We start from the raw sequence: 18,064 nt of genomic DNA, 5'->3' as shown, positions 1-18,064 counted from the left end.
GGGTGGTGGGGAGAGGGTAAAAGAGAGGGATTGACCTCTGGCATTTCAAAATGGCGGCTAACTGGTTTGGCTCCGTGGACAGAGCATCGGCCTGCGGACTAAAGGGCCCCAGGTTCGATTCCAGTCAAGGGCATATACCTCGGTTGTGGGGGGCATATCCCCAGTAGGAGGTGTGCAGGAGGCAGCTGATGATTGGGGTTTCTCTATCTTTGAGGTTTTTAAGTCTCTATCCCTTTTCTTTCCACAGTGTAAAAAAATCAATAAGATATATTTTAAAAACAAAATGGCGGCTGCCAATTACTGGAGCCAAAATGGCGGGAAGTATGCCAGGGTCACCCCCGTTCATGCACGGGACAGTGCATGAGCACTACGTTAGAGATCCACCTCATGCACCGCATCCACCTGCCAGGTGGCGAGATCTTCCGCAACTTCAAAGAGCTCTCCAGTGTGGTCCAGGAGATTGGCAAGCCGGTGATCGGGAGCAGCAGCAGCAAGAACATGGGACTGAGGAAAGCCAGGGCCATGGGTGGGAGAGCCCTGCCCAGCCCAGCGTCGGGGAGTCCAGGGCTGCAGCTTCGGAGGAGCAGCATGTTCCGTTTCTTCTAGCTGTGGACGTGGGCTCGAGAGATCAGAATTACACACCCTCCCCCCCAAACCTGCAGGATGTGTTTCTATGTTGTGGAAACCATTAGTGTTTAGTGTTAACTTACCTGCCTTCATCTTCGCCAGGCGCCGCCCTGGAGTCTTTGCCCTGCTTGAGGAGAACTACTTCGGGTTCCTCTGGCTGTCGGCAAAATACTTCATCCTGTTTGGCAGAGTCCAGAACACCTTCCAGAATGTGGAGGCACCGTCCCCGCAGGCCTTCCTGGAGATGCCCTTGAACATTCAGTCCGGACCCCCTGGGAGGAGCAGCTTGCATGCACTTTGAAGATTTGACCTTCTGACTTGGTTTAAAAAAACAAACCAAAAACAAACAAACAAACAAACAAACAAACAAAAAAACAACCCTCCTTTAAAATTAAAAAAAAAAAAAAACACAGAACTTGTTAAAAAAAAACAAAAAACTGCCAAAACGCAAACACACACACACACACACACACACACACACACACACACACACACAAATAAAATAAAATAAAATAAAATAAAATAAAATAAAATAAAATAAAATAAACCTTCCTTAGAAATGACATTGATCCAGCCTTTCAATGCTTTTAGACACTTCGGTAAGCCCATGTGGCCTGGCCCGAACTTGGTCTGTGGACAGGGGCCTGACCATTCATCCAGAGAGGAAGCTGGACCAGAGGGCCCAGCCCAAGCAAGGTGTAAGAGCCCATCCCGCTCTCTGCTGGTCAAGTAGCGATAATGCAGGTCACCCTCGTGCAGCCACCTCTGGGGAAGGCAGAAACAGGTGCCTGGACTTGACCTGAGGGGGGAAGGACAATCAGGGGGCGCGCCGTCTACGAGAAGTCAGGGGCTGAAGGGCGCTCATGGATGCCAACGGACCATTCAGATCCAGAAGTGTCCGTGCGTGACTGCGGAAGTAAACTCACAGACAAGCACACGCCTCACTCAAACCCTGCTCCCAAGGGCCCCACAGACACAGGGACTAGTCATGCCCTCCCTCGGTAGAGCTAAGCTGTTTGACTGCAGACAGATGGCATTCTCTCCCTAGGCCCCCACTCTTCACCCTGTTCAGAAGGAAACCCTCGCCCTGGCCCTCAACTTCTTCAACTGCAGCTTCCGGTCTTCCTGATGACTGACCTGTTCATGCAAATCAATTTCACCTGCCTCAGCCTCAGTTTCCTCTTCCAGAAATGGAGTAATGTAACCTGCAAGGTGTCCCTGCTCCCACCACACTGGAAGCCCTCAGGTGCCATTGGCACCTGGGTGTCCCCCCACCCCCAAGGGAGGGGCCAAACACTAAGCTGCTTTCTGTTGGGAGATGCCTCCAGGGATATGCCTATAGGGGTTTGGGGGTGTGGGGTGGGGAGTGGGGGGGGGGGAACATTTCACAGAAATGCAGTAAACACAAACAGGCACACACACAACTGTGGTACATCTACACACAGTGGAATACTACGCTGCGGTAAAAAAAAAAAAAAAAAAGTAGGAAGAAAAAGGAAGGAATTCTTGCCAGCATGGATGGAACTGGAGAGCATTATCCTAAGTGAAATTAGCCAGTCTGAGAAGAATGAATAGCACATGATCTCACTCATTTGTGGAATACAGAGAACAACATAGACTGACGAACAGGGACAGATCCATACACATCTATACCAGCACTCTCTGATGGGGCTGTGTGACTGCTGGTGGCCTCTGAAGTCCTGGGCGGTGGTGGGAGAGAAGGGGGGAACGGCCCCAGGACGAGTGTTGAGGTGTGTTGCGCGGGGTTTCCCGGTTTGGAGTCTGCCAGGTGGTGGAAATGAAGGTGGTTGGTCGGCGCTGAAGGGGCTTGGTGGGGGGGCATCGTGCCCGTTGCTGGGTCAGCTGGAGGCCCCGTCTTGGGCAGGCAGCGCCGGGGGGCTCTGTGCCCTACGCCTGTGCAGGTTGTAGGAACCATTGGGTTGAGGGGTCGAGGCCTCAGGGGTGGAGGCTCCCGTTTAAACGCGGTTCCCCACCCCCTCCGCTCTGACCTTTCGCTTCCCCCTTTCGAGTTACCTAGGGCTTCCAGGCGCGGAGGTTTAAAGACCCCTGGGGGTGGCTCATCTTCCTTGGGTTGGGGGCTTCCGGCCCGTGGGGAGGGTCAGGGGTAAAGGTCCCCTCGCCCTTTACCACCCCTTTCCCTTCCCTACTCCTGGGCGCCTGTGGGGCGTCCGAGCACGCCCCTTTGTGGCTGTTGCTTTGGACCACCCCAAGGTCATACCTTCCCGACCTGCAGAGTCTGGTCTTGTTTGTCTCAAGCTTAGATGGCTGCTTGAGGCGTCCGCGCCCACAACCAGTGGGATGTGGGGATTGAGGAGGAGAAGAGAATGTTGCCATGCTAGGGAGCAAAAACCAAAAACCAAAACGTTACGACTCTTAGTGGTGGATCACTCTGCTCCTATGTCGATGAAGAATGCAGCTAGCTGCGAGGATTAATGTGAATTGCAGGACACATTGATCATCGACAGTTCGAACGCACTTGCGGGCCAGGGTTTCTCCCGGGGCTACGCCTGTCTGAGTATCGCTTGCCGATCAATCGTCCCCCTGGTGTCGTGCGCCCCCGAGTGTGGGCGTGGCTGGGGGTTTCCTTGCAGGGCCCGTTCCTAGGCCCTCCATCCCCCTAAGTGTAGATGACGGTGTCTGTGCGCCCCATGAGATACGGGCGAGGCCCCGAGTCCACGGTTTTTCCTTTCAGAAGCTTCTTCGCACCCCACGCGCCCAACGGGAAAAGAGGAAGGTTGTCGTGGGGCCCATTGTGGTGACGGTGTCCCCTTCCCCGCTCTGGCCCTGCCTGGGTTGTGGCTCGAGCCAAGGCCGAGTCATGCATGGGGTCGCTCCCCAGGGTCCCACGGGCAACTTGATTTGTGACTCCTGGCATCTGGACTCTCAGGGGATTCCTCTCTGTTCTTATAACCCACCTATTTGGTGGCAAAGGGACATGGCGACTCTAGGAAATGAATAGGATGCCTTCCTTCAGATGTGCCCTATGACGTCGGTTTTTCAAAACCATTGAAGCCAAGGAGGTCAGTTGTACTGTAGGTGTGATCAGAATCTCATCTGAGCGTCAAATCTCAGCCACAGGCCCGAACCACCCGGCAAAAAGCCACAGTGAATCTCCTAGAAGCAGATCACTCGGGAGAAATCACGGTGCACGACATTGTGCTCCATGTGTGTATATCCACTGGCCACTCAGGTGAACTGGTGGATTTCCATTGTGGGATGGCATCTGAGAGAACCCCTCTTCTCCCCCCGCCCCGTCCTCCCTCCTGCAACAGACACACCCCCACACCTGCCTTCTTGCAGACAGCGCCCCCGGCTGGAACTTCCCCCACCCCTGGGGTCTATACACACCTGGGAGGTCCAGACACCTGTCTCTGTCTTCTCCAGAGGAGGCTGAGGAAGGAGGTGGGGGTGGGGTGGTGGGGAGGAGGCTTGCATTGGCGCTCCAGGACCAGTAAAGGGCGCCACTGGCCCGCTGAAGCGATTCCGGGGCTTGGGGATGGCGCAGGTGCCCAAGAAGGCCACAGAGCTCCATCTCCAGGCCTTGCGGAGAGGCATCGCCATTTTCTGGGTTGAAGAGGGGACAATACCTATTTAGACAGGCTCCGGTAGGCCCAGGACAATCCACAAGGAATAAAGCCACAGTAAATCTCCTAGGAGTGCGTCACTCCGCAGATATCTTGTTAGCGGACCTTGTACTCCCGTGTGTGTGTGTGGGGGGGGGAGGACTAGGTGTGTGGGTGTGGGTGTGTGTTTGGGAGTGTGTGTGGGCGCTTGGGCTTGCGTCTGTGCGTGTACATCTGAAGTCACGCACGGACACTTCTGACATTGAATGGTCCGTCGGCATCCATGAACACCCTTCAGCCCCTGCCTTCTCGAAGACAGAGCCCCCTGCATGTCCTTCCCGCCTTGGGTCTAACCAGAACTGGGGAAGTCCAGTCACCTGGCTCTGCCTTCTCCAGAGGAGGCTGCAGGAGGGGGCGCTTGCATTGACGCTTCTCGACCAGCAGAGGGCGGGATGGGCTCTTAGGCCCCGCCTGGGCTGGGCCATTTGGTGGACTTCCAACCCCCCCCCCCGCCCCCCCCCCGCCCCCCCCCCCCCGCCTCCCCCCCCCCCCCCCCCCCCCCCCCCCCCCGGCCCAGCCATACCCCCACTCCCTCTCAGGATGGATTGTCAGGCCCGGCTCAGAGACCATGTCCGAGCTAGGCCACATGGGCTTGCAGAATCCTCTGCCCGTTGAAAAGCTGGATGAATGTCATTTCTAAGGAGGATTTCCTGTGGGGTTTTTCTGTTTGTTTGTTTTATTGGTTTATTATTGTTATTATTATTATTATTTTGGTTTTTGGGGGGGGATTTTTTTTTAGGAGAGTTTTTTGTTTTTGTACGCTTTTTTTGTTTCTGTGGGATTTTTTTTGTTTGTTTTTGTTTTTTCTTCTGCTTTTATATATGGGATGATGTAGAAGGAGCCAGAATGTCCCATTGTTCACCCAATTTGTTGGCAAATATCTCTATATTTCCCCTGTCACAAGTTTGTCTCGGTGAGCACCAGGGCCTTCATTTCCTTTCGGTACAGCATCATCATCTTCCTCATCTTCACCCTCACCCGTTTTTATGTCTTCAGAAGGAGGTGGTGATTCCTTTGCTAATTTTAGTACCATGTGTTCAAGATATTCTGGACCGGGTCTTGGCGAGATCTCTCCCCTGAAAGCTTCCTTGGTGAACACGGTCGACGACCGAGACTAAAAGCCTAGGACTGAGAAGCTGGGCAGAGTAGACCCTGCTTTCCTTTATAGCCCTGGAGCGTTGTGGGAGGAGCCAAATCAGCCGCCCGCCCGCTCCACCAATCAGCCGCCCCCAGGACTGAAAGCATCAGCGGTTGGGCATCAAGTTTCAGGTGGGGGCGCACATGCCCCAAGTTAGGCCCCACAGGGCACGCCCCTTCAGGTGGCATTCACCCAAAGGACCGAAAGGAAAGGTTCTGCTGAACGTGGCTGTGCCTGGCAGTCATTCCTCGAAGGGAATGGGCCAGGAGCGGGTGGGGTGTGTGTGGGGGTGGGTGGCGGACGGGGGTAGACCAGAGACGCAGACACACTGAATGAAGCTGGCCTTGGAGGTCATGGGAGGCAGAGGCTGAAGTTGATGTGTATAAAATGTGTATGGTTTTGTATATTAGCGAGCCCCTTGCTTGTCCTTCCCCCTCAGGTCAAGTCCAGGCACCTGGCTCTGGCTGCAGGAGGGTGGCTTGCATTGGCGCTTCTCGGCCAGCACAGGGCGGGAAGGGCTCTTTGGTCCAGACACAGGCTCTGCCTTCCCCAGAGGAGGTTACCCAAGGGGGTGCGGGTGTGGGGTGGGGAGGAGGCTTGCATTGGCGCTCCAGGACCAGTAGAGGGTGCCGCTGGCCCGCCGAAGTGATTCCTGAGCTTGGGGAGGATTTGGCAGATGGGGCAGGTGCCCAAGGAGGCCCGCAGGGCTCCATCTCCACGCCTCCCGGGGCGGCATCACTGTTTTCTGGGTTGAAGAGGCGACAATACATATTTAGACAGGCTCGGGTGGGCCCGGGACAAGCCACAAGGAAAAAAGCCACAGTAAATCTTCTAGACGTGGGTCACTCATTACAAATCTTGATAGCGGAACTTGTGCTCCCGTGTGTGTGTGTGTGTGTGTGTGTGTGTGTGTTTTGGAGGTGGGGGAGGGGGGTTTGGTGAGTAGGTGTGGGTGTGGGTGTGGGTGTGGGTGTGGTTTTCGGTGTGCATGTTTGTGTGTGTACATCCGCAATCATGCGTGGACACTTCTTGATTTGAATGGCCCGTGGGCATCCATGAGCACCCTTCAGCCCCTGCCTTCTCGTAGACAGCGCGGCCCCTGCTTGTCCTTCCCCGGTCGGGTCAAGTGCAGGCTCCCGGCTCTGCCTTCCCCAGAGGTGGCTGCAGGAGAGTGGCTTGCAGTGGCGCTTCTCGACCAGCAAAGGGCCGGACAGGCTCTTCGGCCCGTCTTGAGCTGGGTCCTGTGGTCGAACCCCCACCCACCTCCCTCTCTGGATGGATGCTCAGGCCCCTGCCCAGATACCAAGTCCGGGCCGGATCACATGGGCTTGCGAATCATCTGCACCTTGAAAGGCTGGATCAATGTCATTTGTAAGGAGTTGATTTTTTGTTTGTTTGTTTGTTTTTAAGGAGGGTTTTTTTAAAGGAGTTTTTGAATTTTTTAAATGAGTTTATTTTTGAAACGAAGTTTTTAATTAAAGGAGGTATTTTTTATTTTTTAGGAGTTTTATTTTATTTTATTTTAAAAGGAGGGTTTTTGGTTTTTTTTAACGAGGTCAGAAGGTCAAATCTTCAAAGTGCATGCAAGCTGTTCCTCCCAGGGGGCCCGGACTTCATGTGCAACAGCATCTCCAGGAAGACCTGCTGGGATGGTGCCTCCACATTCTGGAAGTTGTTCTGGACTCTGCCGAACAGGATGGAGTATTTTGCCTCCAGCCAGATGAACCCGAAGTGGTTCTCATCAAACAAGATGAAGACTCCACGGCAGCATGTGGCACAGACGAACGTAGGTGAGGTAACATTAGTAGCTTCCACGCCATAGTAACACATCCTGCAGGTTCAGGGGTAATTCTGGTCCCTTGAGCCCACGCCCTCAGGCAGAACAAACGAAACAGGCTGCTCCTCCGAAGCTGCAGCCCTGGACTCCCAGACGCTGGGCTGGGCAGGGCTCTGCCAGCCATGGCCCTGACTTTCCTCCGTCCCGTCTTCTTGCTGCTCCTGCTGCTGCTCCCGGATCACCTACTCGTCAAACTCCTGGACCACGCGGAAGAGCTCATTGAAGTTGCGGAAGATCTCGCCATCTGGCTGGTGGATGCGGCACATGAGGTGGATCTCTAACTTAGTGTTCATGGCCTGTCCCGTGATGTTGATGACACTGGCATACTTCCCATGGAAGCTGAGCATGACAATCTCTAGGCTGTCGTGATAGTATACGCATTGGAATCGGCCTGGCCTAATGAGGTCTTCCGCGTGGCTCGGCGGGAGGTAGACTCGGCAGTAGGTCAGGCGGTTATAAAGCAGAAAGTCCTCCACCAACAGCACTCGCCCCCATTCTCCCCTAAGCCGCGATGGTGAATCCTTTTGGTGGTCTCTCTTGACACACTGGATGCTGAATCTGTCCTTTTGAATCTGCAGGTGGCGTTTGTGGAAAAAGCTGTAGGGGTTGTCCATGTAGGACTCCATCGAGGCTGATTTCCTCTCCATCAGGAGAATTCTAAAGCAGGGCTCAAACTGCACTGGGTCATTCACATGGGTGTTAAAGGAAGGCCTGCATGTCCAAGCAGCAATGCATAAGCCATCCACCACTACACTCAGCAGTGTTCTATAGCAATGATCTAGCTGCCACAATCCCAACATGTGTCTGTATGGGAAGATCTTGGCGTAGACCTCTCAATAAGACATACCGATCATCGCTGGGTTCTGCGAGTTTTCACGAACGCCATACTCCTCCCAGCAGCGCTGTCTCCAGATGCTGTCAGTGCACAGGATGTGGCAGAATTTGGTGCAGGCCTGGGCCAGGCTGGCCAGGTCGGTGCCAGGGAGCGAGGCGAAGATGTTCACCAGCATCTCCACAGGCAGGTCCTGCAGCAAGCAGTGCGGGGGCGGCATGGGGCTCGCCATTCCTCCACTCCCTGCACAGAAGGGCGCGGCCGCGGCCACCTCGAGGTGCTTCTCTGCCGGGGCCAGCTTGCCATCAGCCTCTGCCTTCTCAGCTGGGTCCTGGCACTCCTGCTGAAAGCGCTTGCCCTTGGCGGCTGCAGTCTCAGCTGTGCCCTGGCACTCCTGAAGACAGTGCTTGCCCTTGGCCTCTGAATCTTAGCTGGGCCCTGGCACTCCTGATCACAAGGAAATCCCCGGGAAGAGCCCAAGCTGCAGAGGCAAGCGCATTCCTCCATGCCTCCAGGCTTAACAGCCATCATAGCCTGAGCCACTAAGCCTCAGCAGAGTTTTAAGCTGGCTAGGTCCACCCTAGATTCCAGCCACGCCCTCCACGGCCCGGCCACTCCCCCTCAGAAAGGAGTCAATTATAGGACTTTAAACTCATACCCATTAACTGTTGCCTCCCTTTTCCAGTGCCCCCTCCCTGTCCTCCAGCCCTAGCCCCAGGCAGTCACTAATCTGCTTTCTGTAGGGAGATGCCTCCAGGGATATGGCTATGGGAGGGGGTTGGGGAACACAATTCATAGAAATGCAGTAAAAAAAAAACCATGAATGCAAGGTCAGAAGGCTATGGAGAGTGGAAATAGGCAGCCTGGACTATGTCCAAGATGCAGGAGAGGAAAGCATTGGGTAAATGAATGTTACTCATGGACTGATGTTAATGATAATTCAATACCCTATAGGCAAGGAAATTTCAAGAGGGGCCAGCCCCAGCCCCACCCAACAATAGGGGTCATATCTTTGACACCACTTCAGCCTTTCCAGGCGGCTTGGTCCCAAAGCCAGCCATCGGAGACCTTTACCTTATTACCCTGGGAATCGCAGGAATGGACCTCTATCCTACCTCCAGATGTGTACTAAAACCTGAAATGGGGCCTCAGGCCATTACTACGGGAGTGCATGGTCCTCTTCTTGCAGGCAAGATGGGACTAATTTTAGGGAGAAGCAGTTTAACATTAAAAGGATTTCAAGTTCTCCCTGGGGTAACAGACCAGGACTATACTGAAGAAATTAAAGTAATAGCACAAACAATCAATACTGTAATTCAGGTATTACCAGAAACAAAAATGGCACAAATTTTCCTTCTGCTGTATTATGTAGAAGGGCGGCCTTTAACCGGTCGACCCCGTGGTGCAGTGGGGTTTGGATCCAATGACGCTGTATACTGGGCAAGAATAGTTAAGCAAGATTGGCCTGAATTAGAACTAAAATTAATAGGAAGCCTTTTAAAGGGGTTATAGACACCGGAGCTGATGTATCAGTCATTGCCTTTAGACACTGGCCTCAGGCTTGGCCCTTAAATCCCGCAGCTTCTGAATTGCACGGAGTAGAGCATATTACTCAACCTCTAGAGTGCTCAACTCCTTCCATGGGAAGATCCAGATGGAAATACAGGTTATTTTAAACCTCATGTATTGCAATATTTACCTGTCAATATATGGGGTCGAGAGATCTTAGAACAAATGGAAGTTTTAAAAACAAGTCCTAGTTCTATTTCTACTTCTGGTCAAGAATTTCACCCCCAAAAGAGGCAGGGAAAGAAGCAAGAAAGGCTTTTGTTTATCCCAATGTCTGTTAAAAGGGAGAGGCATGAATTGGGTTACCAGGATTTTCAACAGGGGCCTTGATCATTTCTCTGATCCAGCGTACAGCAGCTAAAATTACCTGGCTTACAGATACCCCTATCTGGCTTGATCAATGGCCCCTATTAGGAGAAAAATTAAAAGCTGCACATGAATTGGTTCAAGTACAACTTGAGGCAGGGCATATTGAACCCACTCACAGTCCATGGAACACACCCATATTTGTGATAAAGAAGAAGTCTGGTGAATGGAGACTATTGCAACACCTGAGGGCAGTTAATAAGACCATGGAGGTGATGGGATCCCTTCAATCGGGGTTAATATCCCCCACAGGTATCCCATTGCAATATCATTTATTGGTATTAGATCTAAAGACTGTTTTTGGTTTTTTTTCTATTCCTCTCCACTCTGAGGATAGCAAAAGATTTGCATTTAGTGTCCCTACAATAAATTTCAATGGACCCATGAAAAGGTATCAGTGGAAAATATTGACTCAAGGCATGCTAATAGACCTACCTTATGTCAGGATTTTGTGGCTGCTGCCATACATCCTATAAGGGAAAAATATCCTGAGGCTTATATTATTCATTAGATGGAGATATTCTCTTAGCTCATAAACATGAGATGCTCTTAAATACCATTTATATAGATTTGCAGGATTCCTTGTGCTGTGCTGGATTATGCATAGCACCTGAAAAGGTTCAAAGAACATTTCCTTTTTCTTATCTTGGTAGCATTACTGAAGGACAAAAAATAAAACCTCAGAAAACTCAAATTCGGACTGACACTTTACTTAAATGACTTCCAAAAATTATTAGGAGACATTAATTGGGTTCGATCTGTTTTAAAACCAACTACAGCTGACATAAGCCCTTTATTTCATGTACTCAGGGGCGATCCATCTCCGACAGCCCCACGCTTTTTGACAGCGGAAGCCAGGACAGCCCTACATAAAGTCGAGGGTGCCCTAAATTCGGCACAGCTTACTAGAATTGATTACTCCCTTCCTTTACAAGTTTTAATTTTTCCCACTATACATACATCCACTGGGGTTATTTGGCAAGATGCTAGAGTCATTGAATGGCTACACCTGGCTCATTCTCCAACTAAGGTATTCACTCCCTTTCATGATTCAGTGTTGCAGTTGATTGCTCGAGGCCGTCTTGGATTGGGCCAGTTGGTGGGCTGAGACCCTGAGCCATACAGCAAGACTGGCTCTGGCAACGGTCAACAAGTTGGCAATTTCAGTTGCTAATTACTGTGGACAGATTGATAGCCACTATCCAGCAAATAAAATTTTACAATTTCTTTCAGTTACTATCTTCATCTTCCCAATGATAATAAAATCACAACCTATACCTCAAGCATTAACCATTTTTACAGATGGATCTAGTTCTGGAAAAGCTGGATATTACTGCAACAGAGGTGCCAAGGTCTGTCAAACCCCTTCTACTTCAGCACAATGGGTAGAAATACAAGCCGTTGTCTATGCTTTGATAGATTTTGCTACAGAGCCTATCAACTGGTATAGTGATAGTGCCTACGTGGTAAGTATGGCCAAAATTATAGAGACAGCTACTATAGGGCATACTAATTCAGAGGGACTTTTTAATTTATTTTTCAGCCTTCAAAAAGTCACTAGAGAACGACAATTTCCCTGCTTTATTGGCCATATTCGGTCTCATTCAGGTCTCCCTGGTCCGTTAGCTATGGCTATGAGGCTATTGATCACCTCCTTGCTGTGGTGCCGGAGAAGACGCCATTTTCTCTTGCACAGCCCTCCCATGCTTTGCATCATCAAAATGCTGCCCTGTGTAAACAATTCCGTATTTCTCGGGAGCAAACTCATCTAATTGTTAAGCAGTGTGATCAGTGTATAATTCATTGCCCTGTACAATTATTAGGGGTTAATCCTAGGAGTCTTAGCCTAATCAAATCTGGCAAATGGATGTCACCCATGCTCCAGAATTTGGTAAGCAGAGATGGGCACATGTTACCATAGGTACCTGATCTCACTTTATTTTTGCGACTCCCCAAACAGGAGAAAGCGCCAAGCATGTAATCAATCATTGCTTAGGCTCCTTTGCGGTGCTAGGTTCTCCCTTAGAGCTGAAAACAGACAATGGACCCACATACGCTCGTTCCACTTTTCAGCAGTTTTGTCAACAGTATCAAATTTGTCACAAAACTGGTATTACTTATGACCCTCAAGGGCAAGCAGTAGTGGAAAGAGCCAATCCTACTTTTAAAATGCAATTACTAAAAATAAAGGGGGGGGGGAGACGGATGTTACGTGTCACCTCAAAATAAACTCAGTCATGCTCTATATGTCTTAAACTTTTTGAATTGTGATGCAGAGGGTCGTACAGCAGCTGAAAGGAATCAGGCCTCCAGCACAATAGCCTCCTCTGGGTTAGCCCGGTGGAAAGACTGACAAACTGGACGATGGTTCGGACCAGATCCAGTAATGATGTGGGGAAGAGGTTGTGTTTGTGTCTTTCCAGAAGGAGCAGTGCAGCCAATTTGGGTGCCAGAATGGTACGTGCGGCACCACAATGGACTCAGAGAAGCTCCTTGTCCCTCCGCTCAAGGGACTGAGAGTTGCCCCGATGACAGCAATGAGGAAGAAAAAGAAAACAAAGGCTACACTAGCGGCTGAGGTGCCAACATGGGGTCAGTTGAAGAAGCTAAAACTGAAGCCCAGCAAATAGCAGAAAAATGAGGAGTGGAAGCTACTCCTTCAGCCATGTTTATGGCTATGTTAGCATTGGTTAGCTGCCAGTCTTCTATAAAATCTTGTGCAGCCAAAACTGAGGACTAAGTTTGGTTTTGCTATATTTATTGGTTTAAAAAATAAGCTGTACAAATGATGCTATCAATAGAAAAGTAAGCAGTTGAAAATAAGCCATAGAAATAGAGAGTAGGAAATAAGTTGTAGGAATGTAGAAACCAGCGGAGGGTTGCAACGCAGGAAGGTTTAGGCAGGGGCAGCCAAGCCGACCTATAAGTGGGGCCTTGACTTATAAGTTTGATTCTTTCAGAGACCAAGCTCGTTAAGGTGCTCGTTAACTCAAATTACTCTGTCAACTCAAAGCAAAAAAACTGCGAGAGACAGCTGGAATCTCAAAAAACTCGTTAGTTGGGACACTGGTAAGTCAAGGCCCCACTGTAGTTCATAGTTAGAGGTAGAGAAATAAGTAAAAAAAAAGTGGTAGAAATAAAGTAACAATAGAAAGAAAGTAGAAATAGAGAAATAAGTGGTAGAAAATAAGCGGCAAGAAAATAATTAGAAAATACAAAATAAAGTGGAAATCTCCTAGGTTTTGTTTAAGCTACTGTAAAGCAGAAGATGGCTGTGGTTGATGCTGTTTAAGGAAGTAAATTTGTTTTAGAATTAGATTGCAAGCTCTTGCAGCAGCTGCATTGTTTCTAGGCTTTGGTTATCTTTGCATGTGTGAACTGATAGCTCCCTGGGACTTTGAGTCTGTGTGAGACGCCAGACTCAGAGTGGGAAGTCTCCAGCTCTGCAGGACTGAGGGTTGCTCCTTTCCATGCAGCCTGATAAAGAAAGAGGCTTAGAAGGGACCAGACTTCCACCTGTGTGGACAGGGATGATTTGACTGGTACTGGTGCAGACTAAGTGTCGAGGTCAACCGTCCAAACAGCCTGACCAGGGGACTGGTTTTGCATCAAGGACATCTTTGCATCAGCATCATCTTACTACGCTAGTGACAGAGATACCAGCATGGAGTCAGCTGAACAAGATGGCAACTGAGACCAAGCAGATGTTAGAAAAGCAAGTGGAAGCTATGTTAGCATTGTTGAACTGTCAGTTTTCCGTAAAATCTTGTGGAGCTAAATCTAAGGACTTTGAGTAAGATATCCTGAAAACGTTAACATGTTTGTAGTTTGATTTTCATTGTGATTGCTTTGTTAGTAGCCAGAATTTTGTTCTCTTGTTAACATTGCTGTTTATGGTTTTGTTAACAGCCAGGGGTTTGTTTTGATGTTTTGATGATGCTGAATAATTTGTTTAGAGTTTTTTGGATAGTGTAAATGGGCGTGTTTAAAAACAAAAGTAAAGGATATATGGGGTGCGGCTACAATGTTTTGGCCAGGTTCAAGCCTCAGACTAATGAAAGGACAGGGTCCTCTCATTGCCACGTGCAAGTCCCAGCTGGAGGGCAGGGCCCTCCCAGCACAATCATAGCCAACAGCTGTGGTTGTAATATTGAACCTATAGTGCGAACACGTGGCCCCATGTGCCTTGTGCTAGAGTTCATGTGCATATAGTTGAGTATGGTTGAAACTCAGGAGTATGCTGTAAACAGCTTGATCACGCCCCTACTTTACCTCGTGGCATCTGATATAAAATAAAGACTGGGCTTGTGGGCATGGTCGTTGTCTCCTCACCAGGGAGGCAGCGTCCCACTGAGATCCAGCTATCATTCTCTTAACTGTCTTTTCTCAGTCCTTTCACCCCACCCCACTCGGGATCACCCTTGGCCGTGCTGGTATAGCACAGGAGATAACAAAGGAAGGTGCTATCAACACTGAAAGTGAGATACCAAAGAAAATGAGGCCATGCTACCCCTCTGCTTAAAATCTCTCACCAGCAGCCATCACCAACAGGATACAGCTGCTTCCTGCAGGCACACCACCCCGTCTGTATGGATCACCTTAGCTTCATCTCTGCCTGCCTGTCACACAGCCACTATATATGACAGGCATCTTTCCATGCCTTCCCTGCCTGCCTGCACCCACTGCTCTCTCCTGCTTCCATCCCACCTAAGTTATAGCCCCCACCCCCCAAGACTTACCTTGGCCACACCTTAATTAAGCTTTTCTTGTCCTATTCGTCCAGTGTGACTATTAAACACTTTGTAGTTTCAAAGCAGTTATTACCCTAAGTAGAAATTATTTGCAAATTTGTCTCACCAAAGGCAAGAAAAGCGGCTTGATCCCCTTCTGCATGCTGAGTGCTCACCCTGCACGGAGACACAGCAGACTCCACAAGTTTGGGTGAAAGCTAGAGTACCCATGTTAACACAGTGCATGGATTCCTAAGCAGGTTAGCAGTCCTGCCCCCAGCACTGAAAGAGGCCCTTGGGTTGCCACATTTGTAAGTCTGGGAGAAGGAAGATCTTTGGAAAAATCCAATGCTGACCTGGGCCACCTTTAGTTGGATAGACAGCACCAACTGGGAAGATGGGAGAAGGCCTTAAGGTTCACCAATTTCAGAAGTTTGCCTGGTCTGCCACATCATCAGTAATTTTTTCAAGTTGGCTATAATATCACATTGCGTTTATAGGTATGCCTCACACCATCCAGCACCTTCCAGCATCCTGCCAGTCCTCACTGCCCACCCCTTGGGGGGCTCTGGCCCTACAACTGCCCTCACTATTGATCCCGGTGTTTATTAGAAACGTAAAGCATCACCTCATTGAATCCTCTCAACAACCTTGGAGTTATTTGTTACCTATTTACTCATGAGCAAACTGGTGCCCATCTTGTTGGGGTCACCAGGCTCCACACCACTCAGCGCAGTTGTCCCTGCTGGGTGGCTGACCCCAAATGAGTGGAGTGCTCCCGCTCTCCTGCTCCAAGTCCCTTAACGCACAGTGGTCACAACATAACAGCGCTGCACTCTGCGCAGAAAAAAAAAAAAAAAGCTTTTTCGGGGTTCATGTGCCCTGGAGAAGGCTGGGCAGGAGGACCCTGAGGGCTTAGAAGGAACAGCAAACTAATAAGAGGCTGGAAAAGGTGGGCAAATGGCAGGAAGGGAGCTGGGACCCTTGGGAGGCTAGGGCTGAGGGAGCAGGATCTGCTCCATTGGCGGGTGCTCCTGGGAGCCCCAGCACTGCCCACCGCCCCTGCCAGTGCCAGCGCCCGTGGGAGGGCCCAGCACTCAGCCCTGAGCTGACAGCTGCAGGGCTACACCTGGAAGCCCCTCTGGCCTGGCAAGCCAGGCAGAGCCGCCAGCGCCCCTCAGGGAAGAGGAGGCTCCTGCTCCCCGATTGGCAGAAGGTAACCAGGGTTGAGGGTTACACACCTGGCTTCGGCCGCGGGTTAGAGGATTCTGAAGGCGGCGGGATGCGCTCCCTGTCCAGCTGCCACTCGGAGCCCTCCCGGGTGCTAGTCTGAACTTTTTTGCCTACTCGCTGTGTTACCTTGGGCCACTTTCGCTCCTTCTCCGGGTCTGTTTCCTTCTCGGTTCAATGAAGGCGTTGGGGTTGAATGGTGCTTTTTAGTCTTATGAATTCTAACACGTGAACTGCATTTTGGCAGCCGGCAAGCTTCCTTGGTCAATTCCCCACCTACTTAAGGGCCAGCTCCGCTGCCCAGGGGCCAGAGGCTCCAGGAAGCCAAGGTGCTTGGGTCGGCGGGGGCTCCGCTGGGCGCTGGGGTTTCCTGGGGATTTTGAGGCCTGAGCCCGGGTCGGGGCTGGCTGCTGGCGGGACCTGGCTACAGAGGGACGGCCCCAGATTGCTCAGGTGACTTAGGCAGCGTGCTAGGACCACTGGCCACACTGGTGGGGTGTTGGGAAGGGGATTTGCGGCTGATGATTTGTACTTGGAAAATAAGCAGATTTGTTTTTGGAATTCTCTTTCTACACGCAGACCTGTCCCACGGTGAGTTATAAAAGACAGGAGTGCTAGCTGTCATTTTCTAAAGTGGAAAACCAACTGCTCTGGCGCTAAGTCATGGGCTCCTGCAGCGTGTAGGAAGTGGGCTTCTCTCTGCACCCACCCTGCCAACCCCCACTTCCCTTTTCTCCCTCTTCCCTTTATAAATTCCCTGGTTAGTGAAAAGTCCTCATTTTCATTGAATGTTGGGTGGTGACCAGCGGCCTCCCTCCAGGCCTTTGGGCTCTGGGTAAGGATGGAAGCCCAGATAAGAACAGCTGTGAGTCATACTGTCAGCCTCCTGATCCCCTCAGCCTGGCAGGGACGTGCAGAGGAAGCCCAGTGGGGTTCAGACAGAGAGACAAACACAGGAAGATTGGATGGATTCAAACCGCTGTTCAGCTTCCTGTCCCTGTCTTGGCAGCCTCCCCAACTAGGGAATAGTGGCCCCAGCTGTCAGTTGGATGGAGCAGCCAGAGGAAGGTGGCTGAAAGGAACTGGGGACTTTGCTGGAAGTTCATCAGCCTTCCCTTCCCTATCTCCCCGTCCCCCTCCCCCACACTCCCCTCATTCCCTCACCCCTGTAGTTTTTCTGCTTTACTGTGACTTCCATGTGAATTCAGATTCCAGGACCCTTCAAGAGGGGTGGGGAAGGGGTGAAGCAAACCAGTAGCAGTACTGACTTTCTGTTATGGAGCACTTATGGGCCAGACACTTCTCTTTGCATAAAATGTGTCCTTAATTCTCTCAAAGCCTCACATGAGGATGGGATACTGCCCTTGACCCCATTTTACAAATGTGAAACCGAGACTAGGAATAATCACGTCCCTTAGTCACATGGCTAGTAAGTGGCATAGCTGGGACTCAAATCCGGTCTTTCTGAATCTAACACCTGTGTTCTTTCCACTGTTTTGATGCTCCTTGAGGAAGGGCAAGCTGGAATAGTACCAACAAAACAGATGATTGAGTTCTCAGTAGGTGCCAGTGAAAGAACAAAGCAGAACTGACTATCCCCATACTTGTAGAGCTGGATCTTCAGCCTGACACCCCCCCAGGGAGTGACCAGAGGAATGCCAGAAATGTCCTAACTCCCCCAACCACAGCCTGAGTGGACCAATGAAGCTAAGGAATGCAGCCAAGGTCCTAACAAGGCTATATCATAAATTGTTCCCTATTCATCGCTGTTGACCAATCAGGAAGTAGTGAGGGATGGCTCGAACCTTAGAATGTGTTGGTCACTTCCTGACCACTGTGCTGTAAGACCCTGCTGAAAGACCCTGACCAAAGTGATCAGTCTCTGTAACCCACGTCACTTACCTAAGCCCACCCAAATGACTAGCCCTATATAACCTTTGTTCTCCTGGGAATCAGGGCTCTCTTGGCCGCTTGCCGCTGCATCCACAAATGTGGCTGACGGGGTGTGGGGGAAGGCAGCAAACTAGTTTGAATAAAGACTCTCTGCTTTTGCATCAGAGGAGGCTCCCTGGTGGTTGATTCTTGGGGACC

The 18,064-nt window shown here is 50.6% G+C and overlaps 1 protein-coding gene and 1 non-coding gene across 2 annotated transcripts; one reads left to right on the top strand and one right to left on the bottom strand.

Annotated features, from left to right (window-relative positions):
* Window positions 1-3,016: 3,016 nt before the first annotated feature.
* On the top strand, window positions 3,017-3,169 carry LOC138999007 (5.8S ribosomal RNA). Its single transcript, XR_011469280.1, has one exon. It is a non-coding gene; the product is annotated as a 5.8S ribosomal RNA (ribosomal RNA).
* Window positions 3,170-6,981: 3,812 nt separating this feature from the next.
* LOC138998989 (F-box only protein 31-like) lies at window positions 6,982-10,139 on the bottom strand. Its single transcript, XM_070401003.1, has 4 exons — window positions 10,133-10,139; window positions 8,094-8,504; window positions 7,433-7,925; window positions 6,982-7,240 (listed from the first exon to the last, which is right to left on the bottom strand). Exons 1-4 carry the CDS (start codon window positions 10,137-10,139, stop codon window positions 6,982-6,984), a joined length of 1,170 nt encoding a protein of 389 aa, XP_070257104.1.
* Between the last annotated feature and the right edge of the window lie 7,925 nt (window positions 10,140-18,064).

This window comes from Myotis yumanensis, unplaced genomic scaffold (assembly GCF_028538775.1).
Source record: "Myotis yumanensis isolate MYYU_CA2020_CCGP unplaced genomic scaffold, mMyoYum1.0.hap1 SCAF_21, whole genome shotgun sequence".
Lineage (NCBI taxonomy): Eukaryota > Metazoa > Chordata > Mammalia > Chiroptera > Vespertilionidae > Myotis > Myotis yumanensis.
Note: the sequence above shows the minus strand (reverse complement) of the source record. Positions and strands in the feature narration are given on the sequence as shown.